General features: G+C 35.0%; 2 protein-coding genes across 4 annotated transcripts in view; both read right to left on the bottom strand.

Annotated features, from left to right (window-relative positions):
- LOC129913586 (hemicentin-2) overlaps positions 1-18,918 on the bottom strand; it is a 358,695-nt gene that overhangs the window by 323,246 nt on the left and 16,531 nt on the right. The gene's annotated exons all lie outside the window — the stretch shown is intronic.
- LOC129915176 (uncharacterized) lies at positions 3,396-4,463 on the bottom strand. The gene has a single exon (XM_055994648.1). The coding sequence runs from the start codon at positions 4,461-4,463 to the stop codon at positions 3,396-3,398; it is 1,068 nt and encodes a 355-aa protein (XP_055850623.1).

Genomic DNA, 18,918 nt, shown 5'->3' with positions numbered 1-18,918 from the left:
GATTTCTTTTCTATTTTTTCCCGATTTAATTTATTCAAGGATTATGTATCAATTTAGTTTTAATTGAAATATTAGCTGTGTTCCTTTGGCCTGAAGTATCTACTGCTAAGTTGTTCTGCAACACAACAAATAACAAATTAACCACTGAACTGAAATTCTCTTCAAATAATGTCAAACTCAAATGACATTTGCACAGGTTGCTTTGAATTTTTCTTTAGGGCTCATGTTTTTTTAGTTTCGTAATTTTTTTGAAAGTTTCTTAAATCCAACCAACTTTATGTGTGTGCAAGAAAGTCCGTGGTTTGAAAAATGTTTCTTTTATCAGTGTTTTTCTTATAAACGTGTTTCTTATAAACATATAATTCAACATTAAAATATATGGTAAAGTACACGGTGATTTTGTTCGAGTTTCTTGTAAGCGAGGTTTTCTTGTAAGCGTGTTTCTTATAAGCGATAAATACTATAGTACTTTTTTATACTTAATAAAAAAAGTCTATCAAAATAGATTTAGATTAATTAAGAAAAAAAAACCAATTCAGGGTCGTACCTACAAAAAAATTAAATGGGCGCCAGGAAACTTTTAAGGTAGTTTACCAAACCGTACACTGAAAATAATGTCTTCAAATAAATGAAAGATAAAGTATTTAAATTTTAATTCTTTTAATATCTAAGAAACCTTGGATAACCAGGATAAAAACTTAGAATTTTTTCAAAAAAACAAGTTAAAATACACAATTTTTAAAGTATGGCCGTGGGCCAATTATTGTTGAATCAATAAATGTAAAAAAAGATGAATGTAAAAGAAAACAAGAACAATTCTTTGTGTCACAGGACACAAAGGAAAATCACCAGGGGTTAATTTCCGAAAGTTCAACTGTTTCAGAAACGGACGCGAGTCCCGCAATATCGGGAAAAAATTAACGGATAGCAAAGGCCTACCGGTACAAAACTATTGCCACTCAAATGGGCCACAAAATAACGCACTTTTCTGACAGAACAAATAATAGAAACAATATCAAAAATATACTTAGCTTCTTTTTAATTCCCCAGATTCTATCTCCTGAACTTCTGATCTCCCTCTAGAAAATAGTCCTTCTCCAACGGTTATTTTTCCCTTCTGGAAAAATAATCAACTCTTCTTTTTTTTGATATATATAAAATCCCCAACTGGGCTTTTTATCAAACACCTCTTTTTTTTTACAAAACTATCAAATCGTAACAAAAACTGTCGCAAAATAATTTTTGGCTAACTTTTTATGTTCTCACTCGTTTGGTGGGCTTTTCAAAAGTGGCCATAAAAATGGTGGGTGAAGCTCATCCATGAGGTTACGACATATAGCCATCCTACTCAGATCTTTTTGCATGGTGGTGTTCTCTTTCGGACATTCAGCAACATCCTGATTATTTTCATGAACTACAATATGATTGGCCTTAACGAGTTTGAACAACTGATCTTGTTCAACTCGCCAGGCAGGATAAGCTAATGGGTTGGTATTAACTGCTGCTTTCATTTTAACTATCCACGGGTCCGAATCCTCTACTGAAATCTCGGCTAACTCCGGGACTCTACGAGATAACATGTCCGGTACTACATGTTCCTTTCCTTTCCTATGGATAATTTCATAATCAAATTGTTGAAGCCTAATGGCCCAACGTGCTAGTCTGCCCTGAGGATCCTTAAGATTGCTCAACCACACCAAGGAATAGTGATCAGTTACAACCGTAAATCGGACACCTTCCAGATACGGTCGCAACTTCTCAATAGCCCATAGCACGGCCAAGCACTCTTTTTCAGTTGTACTATAATTGCGTTCATTCCTATTCAAAGACCTACTAAGGTAACAGACAACCTTTTCCCCTTCCTCAAAATTTTGAGATAAAACAGCACCGATCCCATAGTCTGAAGCGTCTGTTTGTACGACGAAAGGTCGCTTAAAATCCGGACAAGTAAGAATTGGTGCTGTCACCAACTTTTCTTTTGCCCTCCTAAAACTAACCTCACATTCTTCTGTCCAAATAAATTTCCTATTTTTTTTCAATAAATCCGATAAAGGTCTAAGCAGTTCCGCAAAATTTGGTACAAAGCGACGGTACCACGAAACTGTCCCTATAAAGCTCCTAACTTCTTTAGTATTCTTCGGTGCTGGAATCTTAACCATGCTTTCTACCTTTTCTGGATCCACATGTAACCCGTTGCGATCTACGACGTATCCTAAAAACTTCAGCGAAGGCATACCAAAAATTACATTTTTCCCTACTGACCTTCAAACTTGCATCACTCAACCTTTTCATAACTTCTTTCAGGATCTCAAGATGTTTTTCAAAAGTATCCGAAATTATGATTATGTCGTCTAAATAGACGAAAACGAATGGCTCTAAATCGGCACCCAACACTGTGTCGATAAAGCGTTGCCATGTCGCCGGAGAATTATGCAAGCCAAAAGGCATTCTTTTAAACTGAAATAGTCCTCTACCAGGAACCGTAAATGCCGTAAAAGGCTTAGAATTTTCCTCCATTGGGATTTGCCAATACGCCGACTTGATATCTAAAGAGGACAAAAACCTCGCTCCTCGAAGTCTGTCCAAAATCGAACTAATATATGGTAGTGGGTAAGCATCTCTTTCCGTATTTTTATTAAGCTTCCTATAATCTACGCAGAATCTGTAAGACCCATCCTTTTTCTTAACTAGAAGTATTGGAGATGACCAAGAACTGGTAGACTTCTCAATCACTCCAGCTTCCAACATCTCGTTTAATTCCCTATCGATGTGTTCCTGCATTGCCGGAGAAACCGGATAATATCGCTGTTTTATCGGTTCCACCGACGTCCTAATTTTGTGTTCTACCATTGTGGTGCACCCTAATCCCTCTGGCATTTTTTTAAAAGAATCCTGAATAACTTCTTCTAACATTGAAATTTCCCTAGCACTAAGTTCAGACCGTTCTGTAATCGAACAAATTTCGGCCACCCTATCTTGGTCCGAAAAACTCCACATCCGTGATCTCAAATCCGGTACGATCCCTGAAAGTGCCCAAAAATCTGCACCTAAAATCACACTAAGTGGTAACGCTGGGATGACAAGGCAATCTATTAAGACATCCTTATCCTCTACTACAATGGGTAAAGAAATTATTCCTAATACTCCAACTCATGTACCATCCGCCAAGGTCACGGAATGGACAGTATCATTTTTCAAACTAAGCCCTAATCCCTCTAAAACTTTCCAACCGTCCCTACCTATTATGGTTCTGGAAGCTCCTGAATCCAATAAACCTAAAAACCTAGAACCATAAATGCTAATCCCTAAGTAAGGTCTCCTATCATCTCCGTTTGCCGCTAGTGTAAAGCCTAAGTGTATTTTATTTGCCGACTGGTTACCAGCAGGCAACCTCCCTAATTCCTTCGGAACTCCCGCCCTGCTGGCGCGCGAGCCCGTTGAGCATTTCCCGAACACCTTTTGCAATTGCTTCTGGTGACCCCCTCAGCACCACAACCAAAACATTTTCTAGGAGTGGAACATCTAGTAGAGAAATGTCCTACCTTCCCACAATTAAAACATCGAACAGAGCCATCAGCTTGAGAGGATCTGTTAGGCTGCGACCTAGCAGATTCTACTACTCTGACTGGTTGTTCGTCCCTAGCAACAGCCGCGACTTTCGGTTGTACTGCCGGTCCTGCAGTGTAACCGAGTTCAGGTTCCACACAATTTCGATTTCGAGCCGGTGGCTCAAAGCTATCAATGTTTGCCCTAAGAGTCTCTAAATCCCTACCTAAAGCAGCTAATTCCTTAACAGATTGAGGTTTATGAAAACCGATCTGTTTTTGATAAAATGGGTCTAAATTTTTCAGAAGAATCGCAACTTTTCTCCTTTCAGATAGTGGTTCACCTAACCTCTTGAATAAGGTTCGCATGGTGGCCAAATATGCACCATACGACTCTCCCTTCCCTTGAGTCCTACGATTGATCTGTTCCAGTAGTAGATCATCATAATTTGCTGGTAAGAATTCGTATTTCAAGGCATCTACAAATTCTGACCAGTTTGAAATTTCTTCCCTAATGGACCTATACCAAAGTAAGGCTTGACCTGTCAAAAGGTCAACTACCGAACGAAAAAGTAGTGCTTCTGAAACACCACGAGCGACCCTTAGTTCTTCAACCCTCTCTAGGAATGAGTTGACTGATGTGCCACAACGCTCACCAGTAAACTGTACGTTCCACCTACCAACTCTTTCAATGGATCTTTCCTGAGGTGCATGAAAACCCCCCATCCCTAGACTACTAACTAAATTCGACCTATCAAATTCGTTGGACACTGGTTCCTGTGCCAAATCCCTCGTAGGTTTAATCACGCCTTGATTCAACTGACCTGTGCCTGAGGTCGATTGTAAATGAATATCGTCGGTTATTAATGGCTTATCATCATCGTTGTTAAGTTTTGATAAAATTAATAAAAGTTCCATTTTTAAGGATTTCTGCTCTCCTACCTCTTCATCCCCCTCTGGCCTTGCTTTCCCTATTCTATTTAAGGCCCACTCGATCTTCGTTAGAATCTTCAAGAATTCCGACGACTTCGGATTTCTTGGTTGATTCTTCATTAGAAAGTTAATTTCCCTAATTTTCTCTTGTACCGCGTCCCTATCCTCTATATAAGAAAAAGGGTACTTAGAGTACTCCTCCACAGAACCCCTACGTTCAAGCATCCGAGAAGCCAGAGATACCCAAAGGAGATGGGAAACTTTCGTACGTTTTACCCCCCAAAACCCATTTGTTTATTTCGTGTTGTTGTAATCTCTTTTGTATTCGTGAATAAATGTGAAAAACACACATAGTGTAGCCACGGTGTTTTTACGCACACCTAAGCAAAAATGTACGATTTTTCACGCATACTTAGCCAAAAATGTATATTTTTTCACGCATACTTATCCAAAAATGTCTAAAGCAGCTTGTAGGCAAACCCGTATGACGTCAGAAGTTTCTCATCTCTTTTGGGTATCTCTGCGAGAAGCTCTTAACGAACTTCTCATAGTTTCTACGGTTCCCTTTTCTAACCCTCTACTCATCATCTCATATATAAGTTCCTCCTGAGACAGTCTATTGATATCCATTTTGAAAAAAAATTCGCCTCAAATCAAAACAAATTTATCAAAAAAAAATAAAAAATAAATTTTAAATCGTTGTTCAAATACCCGAAAATATTTAAAAACTATCAAAAGAAATATTCCTCACTATTTTAAAACCTATTAATTGTTTAAAAAGTATATATTGATTTCAATTTTCAAAAAAAAATATGCTTAAAAAAAAAATTGTTCCAAAACAAAACGTACTAGAAAAAAAACAAGTGGTAACCCCAATCAATCTCTCCGCAATTAAAATTTGTTAATTACACTGTGCAAGTTTTTTGAAAAAAATTTTTGAGACAGGTGCGCGATTAACTGTTTCGCCCTATTTCGAACCCGAGAAATCGATTGGCGTCATTAGTTTTTTGATTTATCGGTACGACTTCGAACAAATTTTTTTTTGAAAGATTTTCAATTATTTTGAGAATTTTCCACTTGTTTTAGCCATTTTCCAACCAAAAACAATATTTATATTGCTAATTATTCTGCTCAAACGTTATTTGCTACCAGTAGAAAGACATTATAAACAATTTTGAACAATTTATTTGAAAATTTAGTGATTTTTTTTTTTTTAATTTAAAAAATCGAAATTTTTTACATTGTTTATCGTTTTTTCGCTGTTTTTGTTCTCTTTTGCACAAATACATAGCATGTTTTCTATTAAAAATTAATTTAACTGTTAATTTAGTGTTGGTTAAACTTCGACCTTCAATCGACAGCATCGATAACAAAAAAATATCGAGTATATCGATACTTCACAAAACTATCGATAGTTTCAATACTTCCAAATTATTTCACCACAAGGCCACCGATATTATCGATATTTTTTTTCTCAAAACTATCGATAATGGAAACTATCGATATCTACCAAACACTATGTTAATTCGTTGTTTATATCCAATGTCAAACGAAAACTTAACTTGTAGTTCAAATTGTGTTTAATTAATTTCAAAGCTATCGATAATATCGGTAGCCTTCTGGTAAATTAATTTGGAAGTATTGAAACTATCGATAGTTTTGTAAAGTATCGATATACTCGATATTTTTTTGTTATCGATGCTATCGATAGACTGTCGAAGTTTAACCAACACTAAATTAACAGTAAAATTAATTTTTAATAGAAAACATGCAATGTATTTGTGCAAAAGAGAACAAAAACAGCGAGAAAACGATAAACAATGTAAAAAATTTCGATTTTTATTAAATTTTTCAAAAAAAATCACTAAATTTTCAAATAAATTGTTCAAGATTGTTTATAATGTCTTTCAACTGGTAGCAAATAACGTTTGAGCAGAATTATTAGCAATATAAATATTGTTTTTGGTTGAAAAATGACTAAAAGAAGTGGAAAATTCTCAAAATAATTGAAAATCTTTCAAAAAAAATTTTGTTCGAAGTCGTACCGATAAATCGAAAAACTAATGACGCCAATCGATTTCTCGGGTCCGAAATAGGGCGAAACAGTTAATCGCGCGCCTGTCAAGAATTTCGACTTGCACAGTGTTATCAAAAGAATAAATTCACGAATTAGAGCGAGACGACACTATATGCTCTTAAATCCAATTTAGAATTATCACCCAAATCAAATGTATGTATATATATATATATAAATATGTATGTAAATCAATTAAAAAAGATAATCACAAAACTAAAAACTCACTCAAACTTTCAGATGCTGTTTTTTTTTGTAATATATGTATGTACCAGTGGCGAGGCGTGAATGATTTCAAATGGTAAGTCGAATAAAAATTAGTCACCAAGAAATTCAATTCCAAATTTTTAATATATTTCTGCGTTTCAAGCCATGAAATTAAGCAATTCAAACCAATTGTCAAAAACATAAGATATATATATATATATATTTTTTAATAAAGTTTACATTAAAAAGTGTGCAAAGTTCTACGTTTTTCTTTCATAAAACTCTGCAAGAACTTTTTCTTAAAAGTCAAGTCTACTTTTAGTAATTAGAATTTAGAAGAAGTTTTTTTCTACCTATAAATATAAGTGCTAGATCAATGCTAGATCTTCTATGCATGAAATCGCCTTAGAATTATAAAGATCTCTCGACGCCGCCGACAGAAGCAACAATTATCTAGGTGTATACAAAACTTTAAGTAAGAGCGTCCTTTAACTACAATTTTGTTATCTTCATAAAACTAAACTGATTAAAATTATTTGAATCCTCTAAGAAAAAATAATACCTATAAAGTTACAAAATAGAGCTTGAACAAAACCATACTTTTCTAAAGGATTTTCCCGAAGTGAAAATTGCATTGGACCGTGACGTTTTTGAAATACTTGAATATTAACTGGTAGAAAACGTTATTTTAAGGTACTTTTTTAGAAAACTAATTCTTGAATGTCAAAAAGTCATACTCGTATTTTATTGTATAAAATATATTTATATCTTTTCAAAGATTATTGCAAATTAAAATTTATATTTCAAAATCTTAGAGGTTAGCAAATGACAATTTGTGACTTCTGAATTCAGAACACAAACTTAAAAAAAATCGCATAGCAAAGTTCTTGCTCTCGACTTTTTTGTTAGTCGAACAATCATATTAAATTCATAATCAAAACAACAATTCTTACTATCTAAAAACTTTTCACAATTTTTGCATCATCTAAATTTTTATTATTTTCAAAATTTCACTGCGTTCTGCTTGGGACTTGCTGAATTCAATTGGGGCAGTTGTGCCACTTTATGGAAATTGCAATTATTTTATGCACTTTCTGCCAACAAAAATGCCTTATGACATTAAATATAACATCCACGCATATTTCTTATCATAGTGGAAACCTTTGACACAGCAGCCCAGTGGAGAGATACATAAAAATTCAGATAATAAGTCGAAAAGGAGCGTGTTATTTTCTTGTTCTATACCATAAACAAAAAATACCAAGACTGGAAATTTTCGTACGTCTTACCCCCCGAAACCCTTTTGTGTACAGTGCTGTCTGTGAATATATGTGAAAGCCACCACGTTGGTAAATGACGTTAACACGCACACATTTATAGATTCACGACATTCACCACACATTTGACACGAACACAACGATAGGTTCACGACATTCACCACACCTCGCAGCTTGTAGGCAAACGTCAGTTGACCGCCGAGTTTCCAGTCTTGGTATTTTTTGTTTATGTTCTATACCTTTTATATTTTCCTAACTGATTTTCTTCAAATAAAACTTACCTCACCCACAACCTGCGCAACATAATTTGGCTCATCAGCTCAGCGATTGCAAGATACACACAAATTCCCCAAATAAGTCGGAGGAAACCGTCTTATTCTACCTTTTTTTCTTCCTATGAAAAATGAAACTTACCTCAAGCAGACACTGACATGCGCACTGAGCATTCATTAACCCAGAGCGAAAATTATGAGAGATACATAAAAATTCACCATTATTTTCTTTCATAAGAAAGCTTGTATTAAACGGAGAGGTCACAAGGGCAGTAATAAGTAAATGAAAAAAAGAGGAAAAAAAAAAAACAAATTTGTTCTATTGTTTATAAGACGGCATTTTTCGGGTTACCTTTTTTTTTGCTCTAGTTTTCTGTTTGTTTATGGAGTGAGTTGAAAAGCAGATAGGTGTGTAGAGTAGAACTGAAAGAAGAGTATTTGAAATAATGTTGACAGCGTGTGCAGATGTTGATTGAAATTATATTCATGTTGCCAGAAGTTAATGTTGTTGAGTTTGAGAATTTCAAAAGGTAAGACGGAAATAATCGAGTTATATGAACCCTTCGCCACTGGTATGTACCAATGTGTGTAATATGTACACAAGAAATCTCCCTCGATGATAGCAGGTGAAAAAAAAATTATGTCACAAAACTGTGCCTTTTATGACGCAATAGGTTTCCGATGCACGAATTCACTATGGGGAAGAGAAAGAAAAATAACACCAAGTAAATGCTCAATTGATTAAAAGTAAATACACCACTTCCCTAACAACAAACACAATAAAGATAGGTATATGGATTGGAAAAAAGAATCCAAATCCACCACCTTTTCAGCCGAATCAAAATGCACACAAAAAAAAAAACTGCAAGGAAGCCCCACGTTGGGCGCCAATTGTTGTCAAATTTTTCCCTTTTTACCGAACGCGAATTACTTTAAACTATGATTTGTTTAGATTTTCGAATCCAAACAAATCAAACAAAACGATAGCGATACACTTTTAATAAAATAAAAAAATAGCAAAGCACGAACCGCGTGCAAAAATGAAAATGACATTTCGATAAAAAAAATGAAATTAGACAACTGACAGCAAGAAAAGTGCTGCCACTTTTAGCTCAGATTTGGGGTGGGTTCGATTTTTTTATTGGAGACCTTTTTATCAAGTATAGTACTTTTTTATACTTAATAAAAAAAAGTCTATCAAAATAGATTTAGATTAATTAAGAAAAAAAAACCAATTCAGGGTCGTACCTACAAAAAAATTAAATGGGCGCCAGGAAACTTTTAAGGTAGTTTACCAAACCGTACACTGAAAATAATGTCTTCAAATAAATGAAAGATAAAGTATTTAAATTTTAATTCTTTTAATATCTAAGAAACCTTGGATAACCAGGATAAAAACTTAGAATTTTTTCAAAAAAACAAGTTAAAATACACAATTTTTAAAGTATGGCCGTGGGCCAATATAGCCATCCTACTCAGATCTTTTTGCATGGTGGTGTTCTCTTTCGGACATTCAGCAACATCTCGCCCATTGGCTGAGATTTTGCGTCCAGCTAGAAACAACCATCGCACGCGATCCCGTGCATTGGTGAACGTGATCACCAATAGCTCAGTGGACGCATTCAACCCTTTTCCGTCAATTCCAATATAAAAAAAAGTTAGCGAAAAACTATTTTATAAAACTCGCAAAGTCCCCAGCCCAAACCGGCCCAAACTAATAATTTGGAGAAAGAGTATTTTCGTCGAACGGAATCTACACCATTTTCCTTCTAAAATGGTGAGATAGAATCTGATGGATTTTCTTTTACATCTACTCTAAGCCCGTAGACCTTCGCGCAGATAAACAGGGGATAGGAAATTCATCAACCGGGTGATTTTTCTTTTATGTCGACGACACATTAGGGTGGGCACTCGGCCATACTAAATTTAGGTTGGGTGTATTATAATTCACACCTTCGTTGGACATGGGTAAATAATACATGCCTTTTTAAATCCTGTGTGACTCATCTCTCACACAAACTCCAAATATAGTTATTTGTATGTTTATTGGACCGCCCGTCCAAATATTATGGTGTGTTGTTTATGGGACCGCCTGTCCAAATATTATAGATATGTATTTATTAATCGGACCGCCTGTCCAACAATTGTATATGGATAGGTGTTAACCACCATTTACACCATTATTTATAAAACCTATTTGGGTTGCATTTCCAAAATACTCAGAGAGTAAGCTTCTGGCTGATGGCCCAGGTCTCTTAAAACCTCTTAGAATATTTTGGAGCAGCAATTAAAAAGGATTTGAAAAGAAAAGGTTAATATTAAAAGGAATGGGTCGTTGAAACTTGTTGTGGTAAAATTTACCGCAACAATTGTTAACGTGTGGCAAAGGAGGTTGAATGTTGAATCTAGATTTTCATCGTCGAAATGTGGTACGCCAAAAAGAAAAGAATCATTTGCAACACTACGGTTTTCTTGCACGTTTTGAATTTTTTTTTAACATTTATCATTTCGGTTTGCGTGATTGTGCATTGTTTGTTTACATCAGTAATTGTTTTTTTTTTTAGTACACTTATTTCGGAGTTGAGTACATCAATTTTTGCGTTAGCATTTGAAAGGGCGGTTTCTACTTCAGTGACTTTATTTTTTGTATTGTTTATAGAGGTTTGAAATTCTTTAATGTCATTGCTGATTTTATCAGAAATTCTCTTTTTCGGAGTCAGCAATTCGTTTGGAAAGAAGACCAATAATATAATCGCTCTGTTCTTTCCATTGTCGGTCTATATTTTTACGCTCTTCATTCGCACTTGTTACTGTTTTGATCAAAGTGTTCGTGGATTGAGACATAGAGTGAGAAATATAATCGGAGTGGTATTGGTTAAGGCTTTGCTCCGAGTAGTGGCACCGCTATTTTGTTCTGAGCCTGACATTATCACAACAAAAAGAAAATGAAAGGCTTTTCATTAAATATTTAATTAAATAATAAGAACTTCTTTTATGTTTAAACTAACAAATAATCAAAGTACTGAAAATGCAAGGATGTTAGAGTTTTATAAAACGCAATTTTTGGTAAGTTTTTTTAAATTTTTCATTGTCGAGAATTTAAACAAGGGAGCTGGTCTCAGATAAACGTCTACTCCGTAGCTATCATAGTAAATCTTTAGGTACTTAATTTTTTTTTATAAAAACCCAGTTTTTGGCCTTAGAAAAAGTTATAGCTCGTTATTGTAAGTGTAACCGTTGATTTTTAATAATTTTTTTTTTCAAATTAGGTCATATTTTTAACTGCCCCTCCCGGTAAAGGAGGGGGAATATACCCCCCTCCCTACAATTTTTTTCTTGTGTCGACCCAACGTACACGCTCTAGCTTTTTAGCACATTATTCCTGAATCACCCTGTATACAGGCTGCCCGGAATGAAATTAAACTATTTTAGGGGATGATTCTTGGGTATATTCGTATAATAAAATTGGTTTACAATAACTCTGTATCTGCAAAATTGATACCCTTTAGCGATGATCTAAGAAAACCCTTACATTGGTTTTCCCTTACTCATGTTAATGTTAATACTTACTCCGTTAATACTTATGATAGAAACTTCATCTGAATTTTGCTGCATTTAAAAACTGTTACAGTATTTATCGCTTATAAGAAACACGCTTACAAGAAAACCTCGCTTAAAAGAAACTCGAACAAAAGCACCGTGTACTTTACCGTATCATGTTGAATTATGTGTTTATAAGAAACACGTTTATAAGAAAAACACTGATAAAAGGAACATTTTTCAAACCACGAACTTTCTTGCTCACACATAAAGTTGGTTGGATTTAAGAAACTTTCAAAAAAATTACGAAACTAAAAAAACCATGAACCCTTAAGAAAAATTCAAAGCAACCTGTGCAAATGTCATTTGAGTTTGACATAATTTGAAGAGAACTTCAGCTGCTGTATTTACCTTTGCTAAAAATGTTGCGAAATAGTTTTTTTCTATTGAAGAAATGGAGATGAATACAAGAAACAACCAGAACTACCTAGCAGTAGATACTTCAGGCCAAAGGAACACAGCTAATATTTCACTTTAAACCAAATTGATACAACATAATCCTTGAATAAATTAAATCGGGAAAAAATAGAAAAGAAATCTGTGAAAAATATAAAATAGCTACATAATAGCTGTGTTTTATTTTTCTCGTGATCCGGATCCGATCATTTATTTATTTTCGAAACAATCAGAAAACAAAATACTGCTTTTGTTGTAAAGCTAATAAAAACAATGATCTGATCCGGATCACGAAGAAAATAAAACACAGCTAATATGTATGTATTTATATAATTGGATTGAATATATAGGCGAGGATAAGTTTGTGGTTGGTAGGTATATTTGTATAAGAAACTTGTTTCTTATAGCCGTATAAGAAACTTGTTTCTTATAGCCGTATAAGAAACTTGTTTCTTATACCCGTATAAGAAACTTGTTTCTTATATCCGTATAAGAAACTTGTTTCTTATATCCGTATAAGAAACTTGTTTCTTATATCCGTATAAGAAACTTGTTTCTTATATCCGTATAAGAAACTTGTTTCTTATATCCGTATAAGAAACTTGTTTCTTATACCCGTATAAGAAACTTGTTTCTTATATCCGTTGTAAGAATATAAGAAACACTCGGTTATAAGAAACAAATGTTGTGCAATTTTTCAGTTTCTTATAAACGTTATGTACTGTAATATCTTTTTTATTGCTCAGATATTAATTTCTAAAACGCATTCTTTTCGGATCCGTCACTTTTCCTTCAAGCAGGAAATCAAGGACTGTGATAAAGAGCAATGGACTCAGGACGCTTCCCTGTGCACACCGACTTTGATTGGGAACTCTTCGGTGACTCCTGTGGGGCATTTTACTTTCGTTTTTACTTCCTCGTACATGTCCATGATCATCCGCATTTAGGTTACTGGAACCCCTCGCTTTCTCAAGGACACCCATATCAGATCTCGTGGTTGTTTATCGAATGCCTTTTCGAAATCAACTAGCATAATATGCAAATCCCTTGACGAAATATATATGGAATATTTTTCCAATCGGATTCTTAAACTCTGTGGTTGATTTACCCGAAACAAACCCGCACTGGTCATCAGACAGCCGTATTATTTTTCGTAGTCGGCCATCCAAAATCCGTTCAACTTTCTTCATGGTGTGTGACATCAGCTTAATCGATCGGTAGTTATCACAGTTTCGTGTGTCCCCTTTTCCTTTGTAGATTGGAAAAAGGTAACTTTCTCTCCACTGATTTCACCGCTGATGAGTTTGGAGATGAGAATCCTGAGCCATTTAGACCCGATGTCTCCCATCTTCTTCCAGAACTCCGAGGGTCATCTGGACCAATCGTTTTTCCTTTCTTGGAGTTTTTCCTGGGAAATTGCTCATTTAAAAGCTCTTCACAATACTGTCGCCCTCACCACCTGTGAAGAATTTCGTCGTCATTCACAAGTAGTAGGCCTTGAGCATCGCTTATGAACTTTGGTGAGCGAATTTCCTGGGCATTCCTCCTTCTTTGAGTTGTAATTTTGAAGATAGCTGCACCCTTGTTCAGCTTGGCTTGTCAGTTCCTGGAGAGCCTGGTTTGCATCAGCAGCTGCTGGATCAGATATTTGCTCAGGCTCGCGGTACATGCTTTCCGTACTCTATGCCTTATGCTGGGTACATTTCTTCTTTGATTCTTTCTTGTAGCGTTCGTAGTCCACTTCGAGTCGTGCTTTTTCATCTCTATTATGAGGGGGAGGGGGGCGTTTGGACCTAGCTTGGAAAGTGGTCTTTTTTCTTGATATCAATGCTTTGACTTCATCGCTCCACCACCATGTTTCTTTTTCGCGTTAGTAGTTTCCTTTAGAGGTTCCTAGAAGTGACTTCGCCTTCATCAAGCAAGTTCTTTGCATAAAGTCCCACATATTTTGTAATCTGAACTCTTCGTTTTGTATTCTGCTGGTGGTTTCGCACAGATAATTTCTCATAAGGCGATGCAGCCTTTTTCTTTCTCCAGGTTGTACTGCTTGATTCCACCGATAGCCTTCATCTCCATAAAAAAATTCTGTTAATAGGAGACGGTGTTGCTGGGTGATCGCCTCTCCTAATATCACTTTGCAGTCTTTCACTAGCGGCTTCATAAAACTAGATATAAGATGGTAGTCGACCTGTGTTTCATTTCCACCACTGCTATAAGTTATAAGGTGTCGGCTTTGTTTAATGAACTGAACATGGTATTCAACCCTATAAAACCATTTGAGCTGAACATGTTTTAGAGTCATCAATCGGTCACTGGACTTCGAAATACCCAAAACGCTCCCAAGAAGCCTTTTCGCAAGGATGACACCGATTCCGTTCCTACCTTGCTCCGTCCCGTAGTAGAACATCTTGTACTCTTTGGTCTTAACGTCCAAGAAACGGGCTCCGGTTTCTTGGAAGCACAAGAGTCCACTCGCCTTCTCTTCATCATCTCTTCTAATTCACAGTTTCGGCCGTTCATATTTCCTACGTTCCAACTCTCGACTCTCAATTTCCTCCTAACCTCGTGCATTACTTTGCTAGCCCCCGGAATTCGTATACATAGCTCTGACCCGATTATTTCTAATCGATTCAGGATCAGTACTGTGTGTAGCACCGGTACTGCCTGTCGGGGTAGTGCTGTTCGTGTTAGCAAGTACGTCCATAATGCTCGAAATTTTGCGGAAAATTTCGCGAAACGTTTTTCACAAATTGTCGACACTGGCATGCTCCTGGTTTTCTAATTTGATCATCTTTTACTACGCCAGTGATCTCTAGTCGCCTAACCCAAGGAATTGCATGCACGCTTAATGGAAAGCTCTTAGATCATATTGTGTGTCGCTAGGTTCACCTATATATTGCCTATATTGCCTAGATGTGATTTGCTCCTTATAGACCTGTGCTCTGAATATCTCGGAGTAGCTCATATAAGGGGTTCACCAAGTAGTTCGGCCTAACTGGAACTGGTGAAGCTACCGTTGATTCTATAAATTAATTCATCGGCTACCGTCAATTGTTGGGAGTGCCTTGGTGGGAACACTCTTGGTTGGGGGGGTAATTAGTACCAACAGCCTACTCCGCTTCGTCCTGTCGACCATGGAAGGCCGTTCTGCGAAAAAAAGTTTCACGATCGCATAGCTCTAAGCTTCATATAAAAGGAGAATGCCCAAAAATATAGAAAGAAAAAAAACCAGCATCGATTCGAATGAGACCTATATGCTATATGGCTTGAAAGGTCATCAATAGTAGATAACAAATACCTATAAAAATTTTTTTTCAAAAAACCTATAAAAAAAACTTTTTTCAGGGAAGTCCGATCTTGATTCATTTTTAAATGACCTTGTAAGCCTGTTTTTGGATTTATGTGGTCGTGGGTGATAAAATGAAATGATTGGTATATTGGATGGACCTTTGATTTGGAAGCATAAGATATAACATTTTTGCAGACCCTTAGGGGATAATTGAAAAATAAAGTGCATTTAAAATACAGTTTTTACGTACGGATGGAACGTAAAAAAAACACTGTTGCTATCAGATAGATTTTCCTTGTCTTGAACAAAATTGTCTGGTTTTTGAACCACATTAAACCACAATAAGTACTTAAAATATGCGTTTTCAAGTGCATGTTTTAGCCAAAAGTCGAGAATTAAACCATCTTGAATTTAACTTTGTCGTATCTGAAAAAGAAAAAATAAATGATGTGGTAACGTTTTTTTTAAAGTACGATCCTTAGATATTTAAAAAACGGCATTGTTGATGCACTTCATTTTGGGGTTGCCTTCAGTTGCGTACACCCGACGAATGCCAGGGCTTCTGGGAAATTAAGTAGTTAAGAAATCTGTTAATATAAATAAAATAACGAGGCATACACATCTTCGACTCACTCAGCTTTCTAATTTTTACTTAAAACAGGGAACACAAAAAGATACAAGTTTTAGTGCAGTTCATTTATGATGTTAATAAATGGGCGACCCATCAATTTGTACCATCCCCAAATTTTGTTGCTCATTCGATAGAGAATTAGGTAAATATCATAACCCTGATTCTGATCCGAAGATAAATCTACAGACTAGAAACACTAAAGTATAAACGTTCAATTTGTCATCAAAACCAAAAATTAATGAATCATAAGCTTTTTGCACCAATTACAGATTTTACTGTCTCTTCGAAAAAAAAAAATTCATGTGTGCAATTCACACGCGGTAGAAGTGAAACCTTAAAAAATCATTTTTCTTGAAAAAAAAAATAGAAAAAATCTACCTATTTCTATTCTATCACCTTCAATTCCATGTTTTTTATATGACAACCTATATAAATTTTATATCATCTGAAAGCTTTTTGTCTTAGCTCAAAATATATATATCGATCAGGTCTATGAGACATCTACAAAAAGAGCTAGAATTTTTTGAACTCGATCAATTTCCATAAAAAAAGCGAAAAAACACGTATTTTTATCTTCTAACGCTATTAAATGCATTTTTTCCCTAACAACCTATAAAAAATTTAATACCATCTGAAAGCTTATTGTCTAAGCTCAAAATATATATATCGATCAGACCTATGAGACATCTACAAAAAGTGCTAGAATTTTTTAAACTCGATGAAATTTCATAAAAAAAAGCAAAACAACATTTATTTTTATGTTCTCATGCTATTAAATATATTTTTTTGTTTGACAACCTATAAAAAATGTTATACCATGTGAAAGCTTATTGTTTCACCTTGTATAATAATGCATAAATCTTATTTCAAAGATGTCTACAAGAGAAGTTAGAATTTTTTAAAGTCAACCATGTCGAATTTCCAGACTGAGATTACGGTACTTCCTACACTGGTAGCTGGTCATCGCCAAAAGATCTCCACAGGTGTTTTGAGGTATTTTTAAATTTTTTTCAATTTAAGATTGTGTAACTTGTAGAGCACGTAACGTTATGTTTGATATATCAAATAAAAGGTTATGTTATCAGCATGCGTTTTAAAGTTAAATCAAATTTGTATGTACACTAGATCAAAAGATATAACGTGTGTTGGAAAAGAACATCTTTTTACCGTTATCTCCGAATTTTGAATATGAAATTAATTGAAATTTTGTACAATTATAATTTATTTAATTACCTATCTACAGTACAAATCTCATTCATCTATCTATTAAAACAAAAAAGTTATAACAAGTTGAAGTCGTGTCGCGTTTTCGTTTCATCTTGTTTCAAATCACTACGATACTAAAGAAGTTTTCACTTCAAAAAAACCCTTTCAACTTGCTTTCTATCCCAAATTTTACTAGGGTGGCCCATCATTTTTGTTTTCACTAAAAAACACAATTTTAAACATGATATTCTTATAGACATTTTAGATTCTTGTTTCTAATCTCAAAAGTAACATAATTAATGAATTTTAATAGGGTACCACTTACCACTATTATTACTTACTTTTTCCAATATACCCACATTTTCTCTACACCTAAAACAAACACCCCTTCCCACGAAAAAAAATGTAGGTATAGGCAGACTTATTGTACTCATAATTTCCATGGGAAAGACAACATTTTTTAATAAATTTCGTAAGAGTACCTTTTATACCATTTATTTTATCGGACTTATTGCGGATTTTCCTATTTCCCAAAAAAACACAATTTCAACTAAAATATTTTTACAGACTACTTAGATTCTTGGTTTCTGTTATAAATGAAACACCAATTTTCGCTGGTGTAACAATTTTGTCCCAGTTTTTCTGGTACTAATTCCGAATGTCATCATTTCTTAAAAAAAACTCTCTTTCACTCAAGATTATTTTGTAGACTCTGTATAAGAACTAAGAATTATAATAGACATAACTTTTCCTCCATGTTTTAAAAAAATTAACAAAATGTATGTCAGCTGTTATGACACCTTTCTCATACACAATTCAACCCATCAAAAAAACACCCTTTCACCAATTAGGTAAGAACTTTATGAATCCTTTATCCCTGCTTTATCTAAAACCTTCATCCCGAATTTCAAATGGGTTTCGATTTTATTTACCTGAAGTAAAATAATAAGCACCCTTGTTTTTAATCGCCAATAACTTTTCTTAAGGGGGGTTCACATTGACCAACTTACCGGACAGACCAGCCGCCATTTGGTCTGATCTGATGCTGTTTTGATAATGTGAACACCCATCCGACAGCCTGTCCGGTTTGCCGGATGGTTTTCAAAAAATTTTGATTTTTTGGTGGTCGGACCGATATGTTAGTCAATTAAACGACATGTCTGTCCGGCAGACAGTGATAATCCATTCTCTCTTATTTGAGAGCAGAATAGGGTAAAGATATATTAAAAATAAGCTGAAAAATGGGTTTTGACGAAAATTGTCTGAAGAGTGTGAACGAAAAATATAATTCGGCCATCAGGCCAAATGACAACCGGTCTGTCCGGTAAGTTGGTCAATGTGAACCCCCCTTTACAGCAATCGTATTATTTTTTAATGTCATTAGATTCAGCATCAAAAATACCTTAAAAAATGTGTCTATGATAATAGCAATAGCAGATTATGTCTTACCTCTCATATACTTGTTAATGCATTTATTAAAAATGTGCA

Source organism: Episyrphus balteatus, chromosome 3, assembly GCF_945859705.1.
Source record: "Episyrphus balteatus chromosome 3, idEpiBalt1.1, whole genome shotgun sequence".
Lineage (NCBI taxonomy): Eukaryota > Metazoa > Arthropoda > Insecta > Diptera > Syrphidae > Episyrphus > Episyrphus balteatus.
The sequence above is the reverse complement of the archived record's forward strand: the minus strand, read 5'-3'. Positions and strand labels throughout refer to the sequence as shown.